Source organism: Chinchilla lanigera, unplaced genomic scaffold (assembly GCF_000276665.1).
Source record: "Chinchilla lanigera isolate Chin_1 unplaced genomic scaffold, ChiLan1.0 scaffold00085, whole genome shotgun sequence".
NCBI classification, from domain to species: domain Eukaryota; kingdom Metazoa; phylum Chordata; class Mammalia; order Rodentia; family Chinchillidae; genus Chinchilla; species Chinchilla lanigera.
Genome location: NW_004955486.1, coordinates 4,436,815 through 4,455,825, shown reverse-complemented (window position 1 = coordinate 4,455,825; position 19,011 = coordinate 4,436,815). Strand labels below are relative to the sequence as shown.

General features: G+C 40.0%; 1 protein-coding gene across 1 annotated transcript in view; it reads right to left on the bottom strand.

Moving 5' to 3' along the window:
- Positions 1 to 19,011, bottom strand: part of Rere (arginine-glutamic acid dipeptide (RE) repeats) — a gene marked incomplete in the record, with an annotated part of 392,228 nt that overhangs the window by 239,975 nt on the left and 133,242 nt on the right. The window contains 1 exon segment of the mRNA XM_013504212.1: positions 11,633 to 12,101. Within this exon segment, the coding sequence (XP_013359666.1) occupies positions 11,633 to 11,957 (325 nt within the window).

Genomic DNA, 19,011 nt, shown 5'->3' with positions numbered 1-19,011 from the left:
AAGCTGAGAAGAGTGGATTATTGGTAAACTACACTCCTGTATTTATTATTAATTGCTCATAAAAATACTTAAAAATAATTACCATTTACCACCTTCTTGCCCATTATCAGGGACGACTTTTAAGTAAACACATAAAAATAGAAAGTTTAAATTCTCATTCATCTTCTCCTTCCCTCCCACTCTATTTTATTTTTTTTTTTTTATTTTTTTTCGTCTGGTACCAGGAATTGAACTCGCGACCTTGCACTTGCCAGGCAGGCGTTGTGCCACTGAGCTAAATCCCCAGCCCCTCCTCCCACTCTATACCTTGTTATTATACAGTTCTACCCCTCTCTTCACACTCCTCTTGCCTAGGAAAAGCTGCATAGGAACCAGCACAAGCTATGTGCAGTCTACTGACAAAATTCCTCTATTTAGCTACAATTCACACAACCAAACAATCCCTACCCATGTGCGTCATTCGCACTAAACCCAGCAAGGGCGCACAATGTCTAGAAGGAGTGAATGCAATGAATATGTGTCACTTTTCTGACCTTCAATATCTTTTATGCGCACTGAGCTGCGCTGACTTAGTCCCATCATCTATGGTGTAAGTCAGTGTTTCAGTTTTTTCTATAAGACACAGACAGGGAACTCAAACTGAACAAACTGAAATTGTTCTTCTGGGCTGTGACTTTTGTTACTGTTTTCAGTCTTCTGAAACAGGGTCTCACTATGTAGTTCAGACTGACCCTGGACTCAATTCTGAAGCCCAGGCTGGTCTCCAACTCACAGGGATCCTCCTGCCTCAGTCTCGTCAGTACTAAGATTATAGGTGTGCACCACTGTATTGGTTCAGGGGGGTTACTATGCAAGGGAGAACAATATAATACAGGACACATATTCTAGTAGATTATTTATAATAGTCATCCAAAGAATGATATACAAAAGAGTACAGTAAATCTGTCCACACACTATAGACCAAGAATCCAGCCAAGAGCCTGGATCCTACAGAAGTGTCCTGCATGAGTCCGGCTGAGGACCTAGAGCTCATAACAGTGCCTCCCACAAATCCAAGTGGAGGCCCAGAGCCCATAACAGTATCTCATGCAGGCCTGTTTCACGGATCTGCACTGCAAAGACCCAAAGGTCAGTGGTGGAATCTTAAGAAGTCTGTGCCAGGAGGATGAAAGATCTGTGCTAGCAGGCTGAAGGATCTGCACTGGAGCCAGGAAGCGACGCTCAGAAGAACCAGAGCTCCCCCGAAAGATACCAGAGCCATCCTCAGCAACAGTGAGGTCCCGAGCTCCTCCGATGATCAAGATGGCCGAGTTCCCATCACAGAAGCCAACGCAGCAAGCTTCTTCAGGAGCCTGAGCTGTGAACCTTCTTCCCCTCCAGAGCCAGGAAGCGATGCTCAGAGTGAGGACCAGAGCTCCCCAAAAGTGAACCAAAGTTACTCTCAGTGTCAACAAGGTCCCGAGCTCTTTGAAGGATGAAAACAGCCAAGTTCATCAGGAAAGCCAGCACGACGAGCCCCTCCAGTAGAACCAACAGCTCCTTACAGCTTCCACCAGCTCCAACAGCCTTTCTCCGCTCCCGACAGCCTCTTTAGTTTCCAAAAACCTCCATCTTTTTCTCCAGGTCTGCCTCTAATTCTGCTGGCAACAGTCCTCAGGTGGGCCTCCCACACCCAGCACCACACTTACTCAGTTCAGCTGGGGGTTATAAGCTGACCACCAGTTGTCAATCCACTACAACCATCATGCCCAGCTTTGTTTCTTGCTGTTTCTTTTATTAGTGTATGTTGGCAATAGGTCATAATGATGTTCACTCTGGGGAACTGGCACATGTATGTAAAACACCTTGACTACTTTCAATCATTCTATCCTCCCTCTCCCCTATCTCCAAACAGTATGCCTTTTGATTCCTATAATCGCTCTTTTTTGTTTTGTACTTTAGGTTTCTCATACAAGAAGAATCATGTCCTATTGAACTTCCTGTCTGACTGATTTCACTTAGCATTATGGTCTCAAGTTCCATCCCCTTTCCTCCAAGCGACATGATTTTCCTCTTCCTTATGGTAATATTCCCATCTGTGTATGTACACCATGCGGTAGCGGGTGGAATCCAGGGCCTTCACACTGAGCTACAGATCCAGCCTTTTCCATTTCTATTTCAAGATAGGGTCGTGCTAAAATTCACTAAGTTACCCAGCTACGATCAAGCTTGTGCTGGGATTGCCTGTATGTGCTGCCATGACCACATGTCATTATCCACTGTCTGTTCACAGCATTTCGACTGTTTCCAGGGCTCAGCCATTGTGCGCTATACTGCTATAAACATGACTACACACACATCACTACAGTACGATGTCTTAATTCTTCCAGGAACACACAAGACAACTACGGTTGAGTCGATAGCAGTTTCTACTTTGACTTTTCTTGAGACAAATCTCCATACTGATTTCTGTAGTGGTTGTGATAGTTCACACTCCCACCAGTGCAAAGGGTTCCTGTTTCTCCACATCCTCCTCAGCATTTATTGCTTTTCATGTTCTTGATGACAGCCATTCTGACTGGATGGAATCTCAGGTCTATCTTGATTTGCATTTACCTAATGGCTAACAACATTTTTCATGTGCTAGTTGGCTGTATATACTCCTTTTCCTAAGTGTCTAGTTTGTTTGCCCATTTTCTGAATGGGTTATCTGTTCAAAGGGTTCATTTTTTGAATCTTTGTATATTCTAGATATTTCGTCCTATCAGAAGAGAGGCTGGCAAAATTCTTTTCCATTCTGTAGGCTGGTTTTTCAATCTGCTATTTCCTTTGCTTTTCAGAAGCCATTTAATTTGATGTAATCCCACTCACTGATTCAGAATATTATTTCCTGTGCTACTGGAGTTATATTCAGGAAGTCCTGGCCTGTGAGTCTGACAAAAATGCTTCCCCTAGGTTATCTTCCAGCAGTTTCAAAGTTTCTGTTTCTATATCTAGGCCTTTGATCTGTTTTGGTTTGATCTAAGTACAGGGGGAGAAATCAGAATCTAGTTTCACTCTTCTGCACATGGACAGCCAGTTTTCCTAGCACCATTTGTTAAAGAGGCAATCTTTCTCCAACGTATGTTTTTGGCCTCTTTGTCAAAAATAAGATGGCTGTAGATATAAGGGGTTGTTTGTGTGTCTATTCCACTGTCTACATATTGACTTTTGTGCCAGTATTGTGCTGTTTTTGTAGTGTAACTTGAAATCTTATATGTGATGCCTCCTGCTTTGCCATTTTTGCTCAGGACTGCTCTGGCTATTCTGGGTTTCTTCTGGTTCCATATGAATTTTACAATTCTCTTTTCTAGCTCTGTGAAGAATGTTGTTGGCATTTTAATAGGGACTGCATTAAATCTCTAGAACACTTTTGTTAATATGGCCATTTGAACAGTATTAATTCTGGTGATCCAAGAATAAGAGATGGCATTCCATTCCCCCCCCCCCTCCGGTACCGGGAACTGAACTCACGACCTTGCGCTTGCCAGGCAGGCGCTTTGCCGCTGAGCTAAATCCCCAGCCCCTTGGCATTCCATTTTTTTTAAAGGGCATCAGTGACAACTTTATATACAGTTCATGATATGTACAGCACTGATTACAATTAAATCTCTTGTAAATTTTTGTTTTCTTTTCACAATTAAGTTTATTGGTACATCTTAAGCCTACATAATGATCACATTCATTATATGGAATCTATACCTGTACATGATATAAATTTTTCTTTTTCCTCCCATTCCCCTCCTTTCAATCACTCTTCCCCTCCTTATTTACAAGTTTTGTTGTCATTTTTCCTTCTTTTCTTGTTTTCATTTTCCCTTCCTTCCTTCCTCCCTTCCCCCTTTCTATTCCCCTCCTCATTTGAACATTTTCTGCCAATTTCACAATATCTATTATACATTTTGGTGCTATTTACTTTTGATTTCTCACACCAGAGAAACAATGTGGCATTTATACATGTGTCAAATTTATTTTACTTAAGAGTATGGCCTCAAGGTGCATCCATTTGCTAGAAATGTCTCAAGCATATCTTTCTTTATGGCAGAGTAGTACTCTGTTGTATTAAAACACACACACACACACATTTTCTTTATCCATTCATTGGTTGGTGGGCATCTGGACTGTTTCTAAGATTTAGCTATTAAAAAACTATGCTCCTACAAACATGGATGTGCATATATCACTGTGGTATGATGTTTAATTTTTTCAAGAAGATACCAAGAAGAGAAATAGCTGGGTAGAATGGAACCTCTAGCCCTAGTTTTCTGAGCAATCTCCACAGTGGTTGCATCAGTCTACACACCCACCAACAGTGAAAAAGGAGCCTTTTTTCACCAGAACCCCACCAGCATTTGTTATTGATTGATTTCTTGATAAGAGCCATTCTATCGGGGGTAAGATGGAATCTCAGGGCTGTTTTAATTTACATTTCTCAGTGACCAATGATGTTGAACATTTTTTTCCATATATTTATTTGCTATTTCTACTTCTTCATCTGAAAAGTGTCTATTCATTTCAGATGCCCATTTTTCGATAGGGTCTTTAAATTGCAGGATGTTGGGGGATTTTTGTTCATTTTTATACATTCTAAATATTCCTTTGAGCAACAGCTGGCAAAAAAAAAATTTTACCACACTATGGGTTTTCTCTTCACTCTGTTGGTGGTTTCTCATGCTGTGCAAAAGCTTTTTAATTAAGATGAGACTTAAAAAAAAAAAAGATGAGATCCCAGTTGTTGATTCTTTGTGATAGCCTAGCAAAGGCAATTCTGGGCAACAAAGGCAAGGCAAGGAGCATCACAATCCCTGACCTTAAATTATACAACAAAGCTACTCTGATAAAAAAAAACAGTATGGTACTGGCCAAAAAAAAGAACAGATTAGAAGATGTAGAAACATCTCCAGACATACTTAGCCATCTTACCTTTGACAATGGTGCCAAACACCTTCACTGGAAGAAAGATAGCCTCTTTAATAAATGGTGCTGAGAAAACTGGTTTTCCACATGCCAAAGATTAAAACTAGCCCCTATCTTTCACCACGTACTAAACTGAAATCAAAATGGATCATAGATCTAATTAAAACAGAAACACTGTATCTGCTGGAAGACAGAATAATTAGCACTCTTTAAGACACTGGGATAGGCAAAGACTTTAAGAACAAAACCTTAATCATACAAGTTTTCCATTTTCTACTATTCTCTTCAATTTTTTTTCTTCAGAGGTCTGTAATTTTCATTACAGAGGTATTTCAACTCCTCAGTTAGGTAGATTCCTAGGTATTTAATTTTTTGAACTTATATGAATGGATTTATTTTCATGATTTTTCTTTCTAGTTTCTAGGTGAGTTCATTAGTGGTGTATAGAAACACTATTCATTTCTATGTTGCTGATTTTGTATCCTGTGAGGCTATGGTTCTTGAGTAAAGGCAAGTGACTCCTTTCTCTCTTTAAGTAGGAACTTAAATCAAAGGGAAATTATCCATACAGAAAATAGTTTAATGTTTAACTTTTTCATTTTAAGCAAGCTTTTCACTGAAGTACAACATACACAGAAAAGTGAAAAGCATGATAAATTTTCACAAAGTGAATACACCTACGTAAATGTGAGCAGAACCCTTTTTTCTGGGAGAGAGACAGCTTCTTGCTAAGTAGTTAAACTGCCCTGGCTGACCTAGAACTTGCAATCTGCCTGCTTCAGCATCCCAGAGTGCTGGGATTACTGGCATGTGCCACCTCGTGCAGCATAAGCACAGTCTTCAGGTTGCCCTTGACATGCCATTCAGACACAGGTGCTGAAAACCTAACCTCTCCCCTGACCTCAACCACCGAAGGTGTAGCTGTACCTGTTTTTAAATGATAAATAAAAGCAATCATACTGTATTATATACTTTTATATCCATTCAATGTTGTTGAGTAAGTCTACTGTTCAGTTTAAGTACTTTTTGTACCTATATATTCCCAGATTTCATTTTGCCTAATTTGGATTTTTTTTTTCCCAACTTAAATTCAATTTGCATCAAAAGAAATTAACATTTCATTGTTAAATCTATAATTAATTCCATGTTCCAGGTCATTTTTTAGTTCAAGTCCCAATTTCTAAAACCATCAGAGAAATTCTGTTAAATAAAAGGGGGAAATGTTTTACATCACCTAAGATTTCACAAACCACAATCTCACATTCTTTGCCTTTTATGTATAAAATTTAATTATATAAAAATTTCAATTTGCACTTTGTTCATGACAGTAGAAAGAACACAGATAATAATACCAACTTGAGTATTTTGATTTTTAAGTGATAAACATTTCTGTTGTTCTAGGACTTTATAGTAGCAGGAGAGTAAAACAAAATTATCTGACAGGATACATGAAAAGAAGCACTAGCTAGGCTCTCCTTAAAAACACATTTGCTTCTCCAAGCAGAAAGCAACATTCCTATGTCAAATCCAAAAATATCTCCCAACAGGAATTTAACTTTTTGACCAGTTCTACCTGGATCAAGAATAAAAGAATTAAACTCCCTAGCGCCTAACTGAAAATAGTAGAAAGAAATTAATATGCCATCTATAGTAAACTCTAGAAATCAATGTCCCACGCTAAAGAAGCCCGTAAGGGAAATCTGGCTGAATACAGCTATGTAATAAATCAATTTGTTACTGTGACTCATTTCAAAGGTAGAATTACAGCTGACAGACAACAAAGAAGTTAGATTAGGCACAGGGGCGATACACAATAGAGTCCCAAAAGAGTTTTGCTTTTTTATTTTTTTAATAAGTCTGTTAAATCATTCATTGGGCAATAAATGATCCAAGATAGACTTCAAGATAACTATTATAACTTTAACATCAATAATCAGAGTAAATAAAAATTTTTAAAATATGTTCAGTCATTCCATAAACATTACATAATACACAGATGCATATACTATTGTCATAGATGTTTCAAATTCTACCACAAACCAGAGCAGAATTGCTGCCTTTTGGGAAGCAGGAGACAGATGTGATCCGATAATAATGAGAATAAATAAAAAATAACAATTACATTAAGTAACAGAAGAAAAGGGGCATGATGCCATGACAGTCTTTTAAGAAAAACTGCCCACCCTAGGAGAGGACAGCAAGGACAGGCATTTAATACAAGGGGTGAGGCTGTGAGGCTGAAGGGACGGCAAGTGCAAAGGCTACAAGACAGTGCAAGTAACAAAGTCCATGATGCTGAGACCTACAGTCAACTGCAGAGGTGAACAGCAAAGGCAAGGACGCTGCCAGCTGTGACAATGAATGAACTAAAATCTTATGGATTGTACATGACCAATTTTTTAATAAAATCTCATGCTTCTCAGAACAATTTGAACATAAAATCTAGGCCCTATGGAAAAGTATATTCTATAATAGCCTCTTTCTATTCCCAAACAATCAGTGCTGGGCTCATTCTTAGTAATATTTTGGAAGACAGCCAAACTTATTTGATTACAAGCAATTCAAAAAAGCAAAATAATATTAATAACAATTTTTGAATCTGTTTTATATATCCTAAAAAAATAAGCATTAAAAGACCTCTAATTCAAAACCTAGTTAATGCCTCAGGAGCTCCGTTTCTGACATCCTCTAGAGTCCTAAGCACTGAAGAAACAAATACGCACACGGAATCTCTGCATGTGGGTGAGGATAATGTTTCCATCACTAACACTGGGTGTAACTGTAATCATTTATACCAAGAAAGAAAACGAAGGAAAAAAAACAACTCCCACCTGAGAACCTTTTATGTTCAGGTCTACAACGTCCCTCAAGTTCCCCTGTTCAGAGGTGGGAGGCTTTGGAAAGTGACTGGCTCTTGCAGGTACTACACTTATCTGCGAATTAATCCACTGGTGAGCTCAGAGCTAGCAAGTGGGGTCTGGCTGAAGGAGGTAGGTTATTGTGGACATGACCTTGTCCCCTGCACTTTCAGCCCAGGGTCAGTGTGTCCCCATCCCGACTCTCTCCATAATACAGCAGGACTCTCCTTCTAACTCTCCAGTTTAAACACCCCACACTTAGAAAGAAGTTACTTGGAGAAGGCAACCAAGTTACTTATCTTTAAACATACTGAATATGTATGTTCATAGCCAAAAGAAAGCACCAAATAAGCCGAAAATAACCTCTTTACCAAAGAGTCAAGCATCCACAAGAATGGGCATGGTACAGACCACAGGCTATAGCACTGTCTCTAGCACAAGGGACACTTCACATGAAGTGGTTACACTCTGGGTGCCACGGTGACGTATAAACCATTCTGAGCCCTCCTAATATACTGAACTTCCAGACAGAGCCCATCTTTTTCACATCTCAAAAGTCTTCAGATTTAGTAAAACAACACATCTCCACAAATACGTATCAACTGATTCCACATCCATGGACTCAACCAACCACAGACTGGCACTATTTGAAGGCAAAAACCCACATCCATACTGAACATGTACTACCTTTTTTCTTGCCATTACTCCCTAAACAATACAGTATAGCAACTATTTATACAGCATTTACATTGTATTAGGTATTTTAAGTCATCTACAGATTACTGAAAGTACTGTGTATGGGAGTATGTACACTGGTTATGTGCAAATACTAACCCATTTTATACAGGGAGAACATCTGCAGATTTTGCTAACTGAGGAGGGTCCTGGAACTGATCCCTATGGATACCAAGGGAACACTGTACACAGTACTCCCCAAAGCACTGTAGCAACAACCACTGTATAAATGAGCCCTTAGCAATCTTCCTCCACATATTCTTTGGAAGATCAAGAAAAGATGACTTGAAGAAGGAAGGAGGACCTGACTTCCTGTCATTGCGTAAAGATGCAGGATGAAAGTGTAACATTTCCCGAATAGATTCTCATTCTTTCTCATTTTCATTCTCTCTCTCTTCCCTCCCTCCCTCCCTCTCTCGGCCCTCTCTAACTTTCCCTCGAACTCAGGACCTTGTGCTTGCCAGGCAGGCACTGTGCTGTGTGCTATATCCCTGGCACCCAACAAGATTTTCTCAATTTGGATTTGGACTTTTTTTTTTTTTTTTTTTGGTTCTTCTCCGGTACCAGGGACCGAACTCACGACCTTGCGCATGCCAGGCAGGCGCTTTTGCCGCTGAGCTAAATCCCCAGCCCCGGATTTGGACTTTTTTGAGACAGGGTCTCACTATGCAGTTCAGGCTGTCCTTGAGCTCACTCTGTAGCCCAGGTTGGCCTCAAACTCGCAAAAATCCTCCTGCCTCAGCCTCCCAAGTGCTGGGATTACAGGTGTGTGCCACCATGCCCAGCTTACAAAACTAGTTTTTCTAAAGAAGACATTCAGCAGAAAGAGGAGGCCACAGTCCCACAGACAGGGTAAAACACAGATGTTTCAATGTTAAAGAGGTTCCTTAACTGCAGAGCTTCTCACTATCACTATCTATCATCTCTCCAGGGAGCAGTTCAGGCAGTATTTCCCACAAGCATACTAATTTGCTGGTGTGTGTCCCACCACCACAACCACATCCTATGTTATGGAAGCTGACAGAGGCTGGCACTAGGTACTGCACATGGAAGTTAGCCTTCAGACAATGATCCCAATGATCACATTACCATATTAAATAGTTAAGAATCAAGAGAAAAGGATAACAAATAGATCTTTTCTTATTTTTAAGGTACATAATCAAAAGCTAAATGAGTCGAAATACATTCTGCTCCTTTCTTATGATTTAGAAGCCAATAGTCCAGGAATAAGCAAAGTGTGGTAACTATATGAAAGTCTTCAGTGTCTGAGACTTTCTTGCTGCCCAGGATCTGAACCAAAGACAAACACTGAAAGGGCAGCAACTGACGTAAGAATGACATGAGACTAAATGTCTACAGTATGTAAAAGCCCCATCACCGACATCAAAGGTTCTAGTTTAATTCCCAGTTCCCACCCCTGCCGTGGGATTAGATCTTCATGTTTACCATTTCTGGAATGTATGGTTGTAAACGCCCTGCCCTTCCTGGACTCCCAAAATGTATTGTGAATGCTCTACCCCTCCCGGATTCTCGGAATGTACTGTTCCTGCCATTAAAAAAAAAAGAAAGAATCCCCTCATTGTTACAGATGTGATGTGTTTGCCAAACAGGATGCGGTTTTAGGGAATAAAAACTGCTCTCGTCCTTGAATCAGGACTGGTCTGATCCTTCCCTGCGTGGAGGCTCTCAGTCAGTCTCTGGCCAGGAATAAAGGCTCGTCCTAAATTCCAATTGGTGGTCCGTGCGTCTTGGCGTTTGTCGGTCGGTACCATTTGGTTCGTTTCTGGTGGTGAGTCCAGAACACAATAGAGTTCAAAATTCTTTAAACCTCCAACTTGGACAATTTTACATCATATATGTATCTTCAACAAAGAAATTATAGTTGGGAATACAGGTTGGTTTGTTAAGTTCTAACACTTATCACCTTTGGGAGATCAAAACACACACACACACACACACCCTACAACTTTGGGAGATCAAAACACACACACATACACACACACACACACACACACACACACACACCCTACAACTTTATGTGAAGTTCAGAACAGTTAAGAGTACTCTTCAAAGTAAAATATCTGTACCTGATTAGTGACATAACACAGTGAAGTCCTTTAATCCATTTCTTGGAAAAACATCAAAAGTAGTGTCTTTAATCTGTTAATTATATCTCCTATGAAATTACTGTCAGTCCTCTGCAGAGTAAGTCATTCAAACAAAAAAACCTTCACTAGTTTTCCTGGCTCTGTAAGAAAAGCATCTTAAAACACAAAATATTTCCAATGAGAAAAGACTAAGCTGGGGTTGGACAGGGTCTAAATCAACTGTGTCCAACTATTTCATCAAAAAGCTGAGTTCATCTCCCTAAAGCCGAAAGTTTGAATACAAAAAAAGGTCAAAGTACATTTTCAGGAGAACCTCATAGGTTAGTTGCCTTCATCTATTATCACTGATTAGCAGAGATAAAGTTCAATACTTTGGAAAAGGAGACTGATGTAAGAGATAAACCTTGACCTGAAGGCCATTAAAAGTATCTAACTAGCGGGCTGGGGATTTAGCTCAGTGGCAAAAGCGCCTGCCTGGCATGCGCAAGGTCGTGAGTTCGGTTCCCGGTACCAGAGAAAAACCAAAAAAAAAAAAGTATCTAACTAGCTTCTGGCCAGTACTATTCCAACATAAAGTTTCCTATTTCCAAGAATCTTGAGGTTTACTTCTCTCCACCATGTACATATTCTATTCTATCAAATCATCACAGCCATTATCAGGGTAGTAAAGGTGAAAAGCAAGGATGAATCCAAAAGATGACAAATACCAAGCAGGTGACTAAGAGAAAAAACAAGTGGCATGAGAAAACAAGGAAAGAAGTTTTCAACCCTCAAACCAAGGAAAGGACCAAATCAAGAAAGACACAAGCAAGAAGTGGTTAAACTTAACAGGCCCAAGGTATAGTACATGCTTACTAAGTTTTCCTATCCAAAGACACTGTCTTTTCTGGGCCCCAAGCCTGCCTTAACATGTAAAAAAGACATTTCTTTCAGCAAAATGCTAAGATCATTCTTCTCCCACAAGCTCTGTGAAGACACAGGTGTGCCTCTCCTTACCTCCTGGCCTGTAGACAACATCATCCTCAGTGATATAGGATGTTATCTCACCAGTATCTGTCCGTTCATAACGAGACTTTTTTTTTGGTGGTTTCTTCTTGTTCTTCTTGGTGGACTCCTCTGTGGTGGCACTATTGTTGTCATTGTCCTCATCTTCACTGTGATCACTCTCAGCATAATTTTTGGCCCCTCCTTCCAAGGTGCAGCTCCTGCGTGGTCTTGAATTCTCACTCTCTCTTGCTTTGTCTCTTTTATCTCTTTCTCGGTCCCGATCTCGGTCCCGGTCCTTCTCTTTGTCTTTGTCTTTGTCTTTGTCAGCTGTCATGATTCGCCACGTGCCTTCTTCTGTCCTCTCACGGCTAGGCCTCCGTGAAAGGTAGACTGTAAGCCTGGGCTTCAGTCTTCTGAATTTCTCACTCAATTCCAGGGAAAATCCAACCACTCCAATAACCCCAACGTTTCAAAAATGCTAGAAGAGAAACAAGAGAGCAAGAAATTGTTTTACTTTAACATTTCCTCTTTTTTCTTCATAAAATGATGTTTTGTTAGATCTCTTACTCATGCTTTAGATTTATCTAAAAATGTCTCAGACCATAGATAAAAAGTTAGAACAAATGATATACTATTTCAATGTACAGTTTTTGGCCTCAGCTAATAAATGGTTGGAGTCTTTTTTTAATGTCAATATTAAAAACTATCTGGCCAGGTATGTTGGCAGACACCTATAATCCCAGTACTTGGGAGGCTGAGGCAGAAGGATCACTCCAAGTTCAAGCCCAGGCTGTGCTACATAGTGAGTTCAATGCCAGCCTGAAATACAAACAAAGATCCTGTCTCCCCAAAAAAAAGTCTGTAGGCATAAGAGTAAACTGCAGTCCTGTATACCAATTGTTGTTGTTTTTTTTTCTTTTTTACAGAAAAAATTAAGTGTACTCTAGTGGGCAACATGTAATGGGAATAATTATAAGAAGGAACTTCATAACCCAAAATATAAATTTAAAGGAGGTACAAACTTATACTAAAACTTATTTCCACCTGAAAAAACACTAAAGTGGAGAACTCTGGCAAACACCTGAGGATGTCACACAGTGGACTAACTTTTGAAGACTTTACCTACTTCTCCAAATTTAAAGAGCTCCTTTCAAAAATAAATATGCTTGACACCAATGAAAGTGACAGCTTCAAAGCAAGAATCTTTCAGTTACCCTTAATTACATCCTACACATCTTCTGCATCTCCCATTCTAGTTCAATTCTAGGAGAAATGGTTTCTCTACAAACATTTATTATTTCTGCCTTAACAAAACTAACGGCTTCCAAAAACAACCTCTGGGCCTTAGGGAATATGAGGTGGTTTTTATATTCTTACAAATTTCCACCATTAACAATTGCCCTAATAAACTCCTCAAGAACTAAATCCAACAAGAGAAATCTAGTTAAGAGTATACAATGCAGCCGGGCGTGGTGGCAATCCCAGCAATCCAGAGGCTGAGAAAGGAGGATCACTGTGAATTTGAGACCAGCCTGGGCTACAAAGTGACCTGAAGGCCAGTCTGAACTGCATAGCAAGACCCTGTCTCCAAAAAAAAAAAAAAATTAAAGTATACAATGTGAAGATTGAGTCCTGAACTCCCAACCCAACACAATTCCTCATAAAAAGTTTACAGCTGGGATAATGCACTTATTTACAAATCATTTTGGAATTCCTAATAGCAAAAATATCTTGTCTGATCTTTTATCATCTTCCCCAATACCTCATTTGCTCAAAAATCTTTACTAAATACTGTCTGGGTACCAGGTGTTCAGAACTAAAAATACAATGAAAGAAGAACTCATAATCCCTGCCCTGGATGATCAAATGCAACAAAAGGACGCCAGTGATCAATGTGAGAACCATCTGTTTCTCATGCTACAAGGGCCAGATAGGAAACAACATATGCAAACAAACAAAAGATTGTTCCTGTTTACTTACACAACAGATAAATCAGATGCAATTATATTCCTCAGATGCAAAGAAAATTCTCTTTGGTCATGCCCAAGCCAGAAACTTATCAGACTCTCTCTGAAGCTCAGAGATCAAGTGGGGGCACGGGGGGCGGGGAGGGGGGGGAGGCACCTACCATAAGCATGTCAATTATCCTTGGGATTTCAGAAAAATGTCAGCAACAGCCTTTGGGAGATACCAAGGAAAGAGCAGTAATAGTCATCATCTATAAGCAAGGTCAGAAGGCTGAAAGCGTATTGCACAAACCTAGCACTTCTTTCCACACAGGAAAAATATTTCGAGTGTGGATTTAAATTTTCTAAGCATATTTCAAGAAAAGGAAAAATTATTCTAGTCCTTACAAAACTTTTGCATACATGAATCATCTGCTAAACACAGTAATAAATTCCCAAATACCTGTAGGCCACTGGAATTAGCAAGTAAAAATATAGACATATTACTTTTTCTAGCCAGCTTAAATTTACAACACACACAAGCCAATCATATATCCACTAACACAGCTGCTAACGCATTCCTCTTGGACACTGAAACTATCAGGCCAAAAAAGCAGGACCTCCAGCCAAAAACCTCCTATCAACCACAATCTGGGACAGAAAAAGTTCTTGTGAGTTTAAGCTGTTCATTCCCTAGAGTTAGGTAGATAACTGCTTCATAAAACTATGGTTTAAAAAAAAAAAAAAAAAAAAAAAAAAAGGTTATTTCAACACTCAAAGAGAGGAAAAAAGAAATTGTACATTTAACTCTACTCACACTAAAATTACACGCTGCTTCTACTGACAAAGAGAACAGTTACTTTGCCAAAGTGAGGAATAAAAAAAAATTCAATAGAAAAAACATCCACAAAATGAAAGTCAGTGTAATGTGTGTGCATGTGCATGGGGACATAAATATAAAATCAATGTCTTCAGTAATCTCAAAATTGGCTCCATTTATATATATTTACTAATGCATAAGTATACAATATATAATTCTATAAATATATAATATATTGTACACAACATACGATATATATATATAGCCAACTTTCAGTTAACAACATCAGTATTACAAAGCTAAAGTGAATCCAGTTACCAATTACATTTGGTTCTAAATTGTAGCTCAGTGGGAAAATATTTTTGCTCTCATCTAACACATTAATCATAATTTTTCTGAGCTATAGTAACCAGCATATAGCAACCAGCATATAGCAACAAGGTGACAATGAAAATAAGAACTCAAGAGAATAACCACAGGATACTGTACTGAGAAACACAGCTGTTTATTCAACTTGCTAGAAATGATCTACAGATAAGACAATACAACAACTGCTAAAGCAACCTGAGGTTTCTGATAGTGACCTGCAAGGAGGCTGTCACCCTTACTTCATAGATTACAAAACTGAAAAAAGATCCTATGCACATGACCACACAAGCAATGAGCAAGAAGGCAGCTCTTACAAAGCTCAATCCTTTGTGACCTTATTAGGATCTGCTGCTTCCTGTGGGCTGGGTCTCCAACTCCTCAAAGGGTCCACATTTCCTACATTTACCCATGCTGGTAATTCACACATCAGGTTAAGAAATACTCACTATGCCCTCCCACCCACTCCCCGCCAAATTTTTTTTCTTCAAGAAAGCCAAAATATTAAAAGTGTATGTCAAAGGCTATTGAACTCAATGAAGCAGAGTTAACATATTTTAATAACTAACACAAGAAAATCTAACCTAATCTAAAACACATCTTGGGGCTGGGGATTTAGCTCAGCGGCAAAAGCGCCTGCCTGGCAAGCGCAAGGTCGTGGGTTCGGTTCCCGGTACCGGAGAAAAACCAAAATAAAAAAATAAAAAATAAAAAAATAAAACACATCTTAGATGCAGAAGTGTCATTCATTCAAGGAACAACTGTCCACTGAATGCCTACTATAGCTCTAGGTGCTGGGAACAGAGAAAGACAAAAATACCTGCCTTCATGGGGCTCAGGTTCTAGAAAGTGTGGAGGCATCATACACAAGAGGGCGGTGTGCACAGAAGTATGCACACATACCTCTGAGAGGGTCTTAAGTGGGGAATTGAATGGAGACAAGGAGTGTGGGAGGACTGCAATTAAGCCAGTGCACACAGACATGCAGGTGATCCACAAAATGTACCTGTCTACCAGATTTCTCCTCCTGCTCCAGATGCACACAACCACATACCCGGGGTCTCCTCTTAATGTCTCAAAGGTACTACCAAACCAAAGGCATGCTTGGGTGCCAGATCAGCACCTCTAGACAGTCTCTCATCTATTTCTGAACTTCTCCAACACCAAACTCTTTGGTTAAAGCTACTAATGTGGCTTTCCTGGGCCACTTCAATCGACTTCCTGATAGGTCTATTCAAATCTAGTCCCTCAGACCCCCATCTTTTAGTGTAACCAAGCTGTTTTCAAAAGGCTAATGACATTATATCGACCCCCACCTTCAACAGTCCTGTGACATCCCACTAGATAAAACACAAATTTCTACCATGCATCGAAGGTCTTTATCTTTTCCCTGGCCTCATTTCACACCACTATCCTGTAATGCTCTGCCTCAAGACACCGAGCTCCCTATGGGCTCTGAGCAGCCTTCTCTTTGTATGCTCCCTTCTGCCAGTCAGGCACTTTTCTCCCAGCCTAGGGGTCTTCTGCTCTTCTTTCATTCACATCTCAACAGCAACTTAATCAAGTAGCCTTTCTTGCCCAAAATCTAGGTTAGGCTCCCATTACAGCCCTTTCCCCATCTATAATGTTACATTCATTTGTGACTTAATTTTATCTCCACCTCCAAGCTAAAATCCCATGAGGAACGTTGACTGTTCTTGCTCTCTCTTCTATTCCAGTTCATAATTCACTATCTGGCACATACAGATGAAAGATAAATTACTACTTCTTTCTGTTCCTCTCACACATAAGCTAGATCCATAAAGACAGCATGAAGAGGAAGCTTATTAGGGAAAAATATTTCATGAGTAACTGAAATGGTAATTGAGCTGGCTCACACACCATGAATAGGATAAAGAGAAGCAAAGAGGAGAAAGACGTGTCAAGTGGGAGGAACCTGACTTAAAAGTATTCCGTTAAATAGCTGCCCATGACGACAGCCAGGGGGAAAAAAAACAGTAGAAAAAAAGTTGAATTCGAAGCAACAGAACAGATAATGGACATTCCTAAAATAATAAAGCAGCTAACATTCAGTGGGCACTTAATATGCATTAAGCATTTTACATATTAACTTGCTTAATCTTCACTATAACAAGAGTGACAGCATAATTTATCATTCAAACTGGAACACATGTGAGAGTGAATAGACACAATAATTATGCAGGAAAAACATATGCAAACCAAACCAGAAAATAAGATCACCCTAACTCTAACCCTATTTAGTGGGTACTATGAGAGAGAGAGAGAGAGAGAGAGAGAGAGAAAGTGTGTGTGTGAGATCAATGCCAAAGTAAACACAGAGAAGCTGAGCAAGTTGACCAAAATCATACCGGTAATGTGTCAGACCCAGATTATAAACCCAAGCCAATGACTCCAGAGTTCATACTCCCCCACCCCATCTCCCCAGGCTGCAGCTGAAGCCAGGGTCTGCACATGCTAGGCAAGTGCTCTACCAGTAGCTACATCTCCAGCCCTCAGATCCCACACTTTATTTTAAGCATAATGTTGCCTAGCTTTAAATTACATGTCCTTTAAAAGCCAGGTTCGCAAGGTCGTGAGTTCAGTTCCTGGTACCGGAGAAAAACCAAAAAACAAACAAAAAAAAAAACTTTACGCACGTAAAAGCCAGGTTGTCCAATATAGTAGGCTAAGCAAACATACTGCTGTTGTAGGCTACTGAGATGAAAACAGCATCTGAGGAATATTCATTTTACTTAGCAGTAGGAGTTATTTTCCATCAAAAGTGGTATCATTCCAAACAAACCTGCTTTCAAATCCACTATCTCTGAAAGCCTAAGTAAGGAACCAAAGCACCTCAAGTACCTCTGCCATTGGCAGTTTTGCAATTATTGTGCTCCTGTAAGAACAAAAGACCAGGTCCAGGTGTGGAGGACCTAAGTAAGCAGCCTACTCTGTGGGCCTTGTCTTCCAGAGAAGCAGCTGCAGCCAGCACTCAAAGGAAGCCACAGCAGCAGGTTACAGCTGGGTGAGTGCTTTCAAAGGGAAATCAATTTTCTTTTCCTGTTCTCTTTCATATCAACATGCCTGAGAAAGAAAATGTAACTGCTTTTGCTCTGGAAAAGGAAACGTCACTCTAACACTTGTATTCGCTGCATAAGAAACAAGGCATTTCTCATAAACAGCAACCTGTAATGGAGAATACCTCAAAACATGCCAGAGAATCACTGATGAAGATGAAGGTGACACTGAAAAATGGAGTCAGCAGAACTGTAAACTCATGCAGAAATAAAACGGTTTCCATTAAGACAGCTATGGTACTGAAAGCAGTTTTCCAAGTTATAAAGTTCTTTCCACCTGATCCAATCCAACCATACGAGCAAATATTGAAATGCAATCAGTCCTACAAAGCATTTATATGCTTGTTCTCAGAGCACACAGCTTACTGAAGAAATATGAACAAGTAAATTCATAGTGCAGCCCCTGGGTAGTAGAGCGCAGGCCCTGAGTGTAGACTCTCATCCCAAGCAGGCCTGTTGTCCAGAGTGCCCCTTCATTTCCAAGAGGGTCTGGGAACACTTAAAGCTAGGAGTGGGACATTCTAACAAGTAAGACAACTTAGTTTCTTCCCCCAAAGACATGGTAGTAACAAAACATGGGACCACCACAAAAGGCGAAAAAGTATCCCGAACAGCAAAGTTCTAGGTTACAAGTAATAATCCAATTAAAATTAAGTAAGAGGGCTGGGGATTTAGCTAAGCAGCACAGTGTCTGCCTGGCAAGCACAAGGTTGTGAGTTCGCTTCCCAGTACAAAAGAAAGAGAAAGAAAGAAAAAGAGAGAAAGCAATAAGCAAAAGAACAAACAAAACGCTCTCATTATTTGAAAAAGAAATTTCCAAGATGAGGTACCCAGGTTTCCAGTAAAAATTAACAACTCCTGCCTCTAAAGAACACACACTCATTCACATATCCAATTACTTTCTGAGGAATTTAATTAACTACAAAGTTTTTGTGGGCTTGGGGGGTTCTCTTTGCTTGTTTGTTTTAAATATGAAGTTTTTAGTGAGCATGGTGGCACACACACCTGTAATCCCAGCACTTGGGACGCTGAGGCAGGACAACAGCAAGTTCCAGGCAAGCCTGGGCAACTAAGTGAAAACCTGTCTCAAAAGGAGGTTGGAGGGGCTGGGGATTTAGCTCAGCGGCACAGCGCCTGCCTGGCAAGCGCAAGGTCGTGAGTTCGGTTCCCGGTACCGGG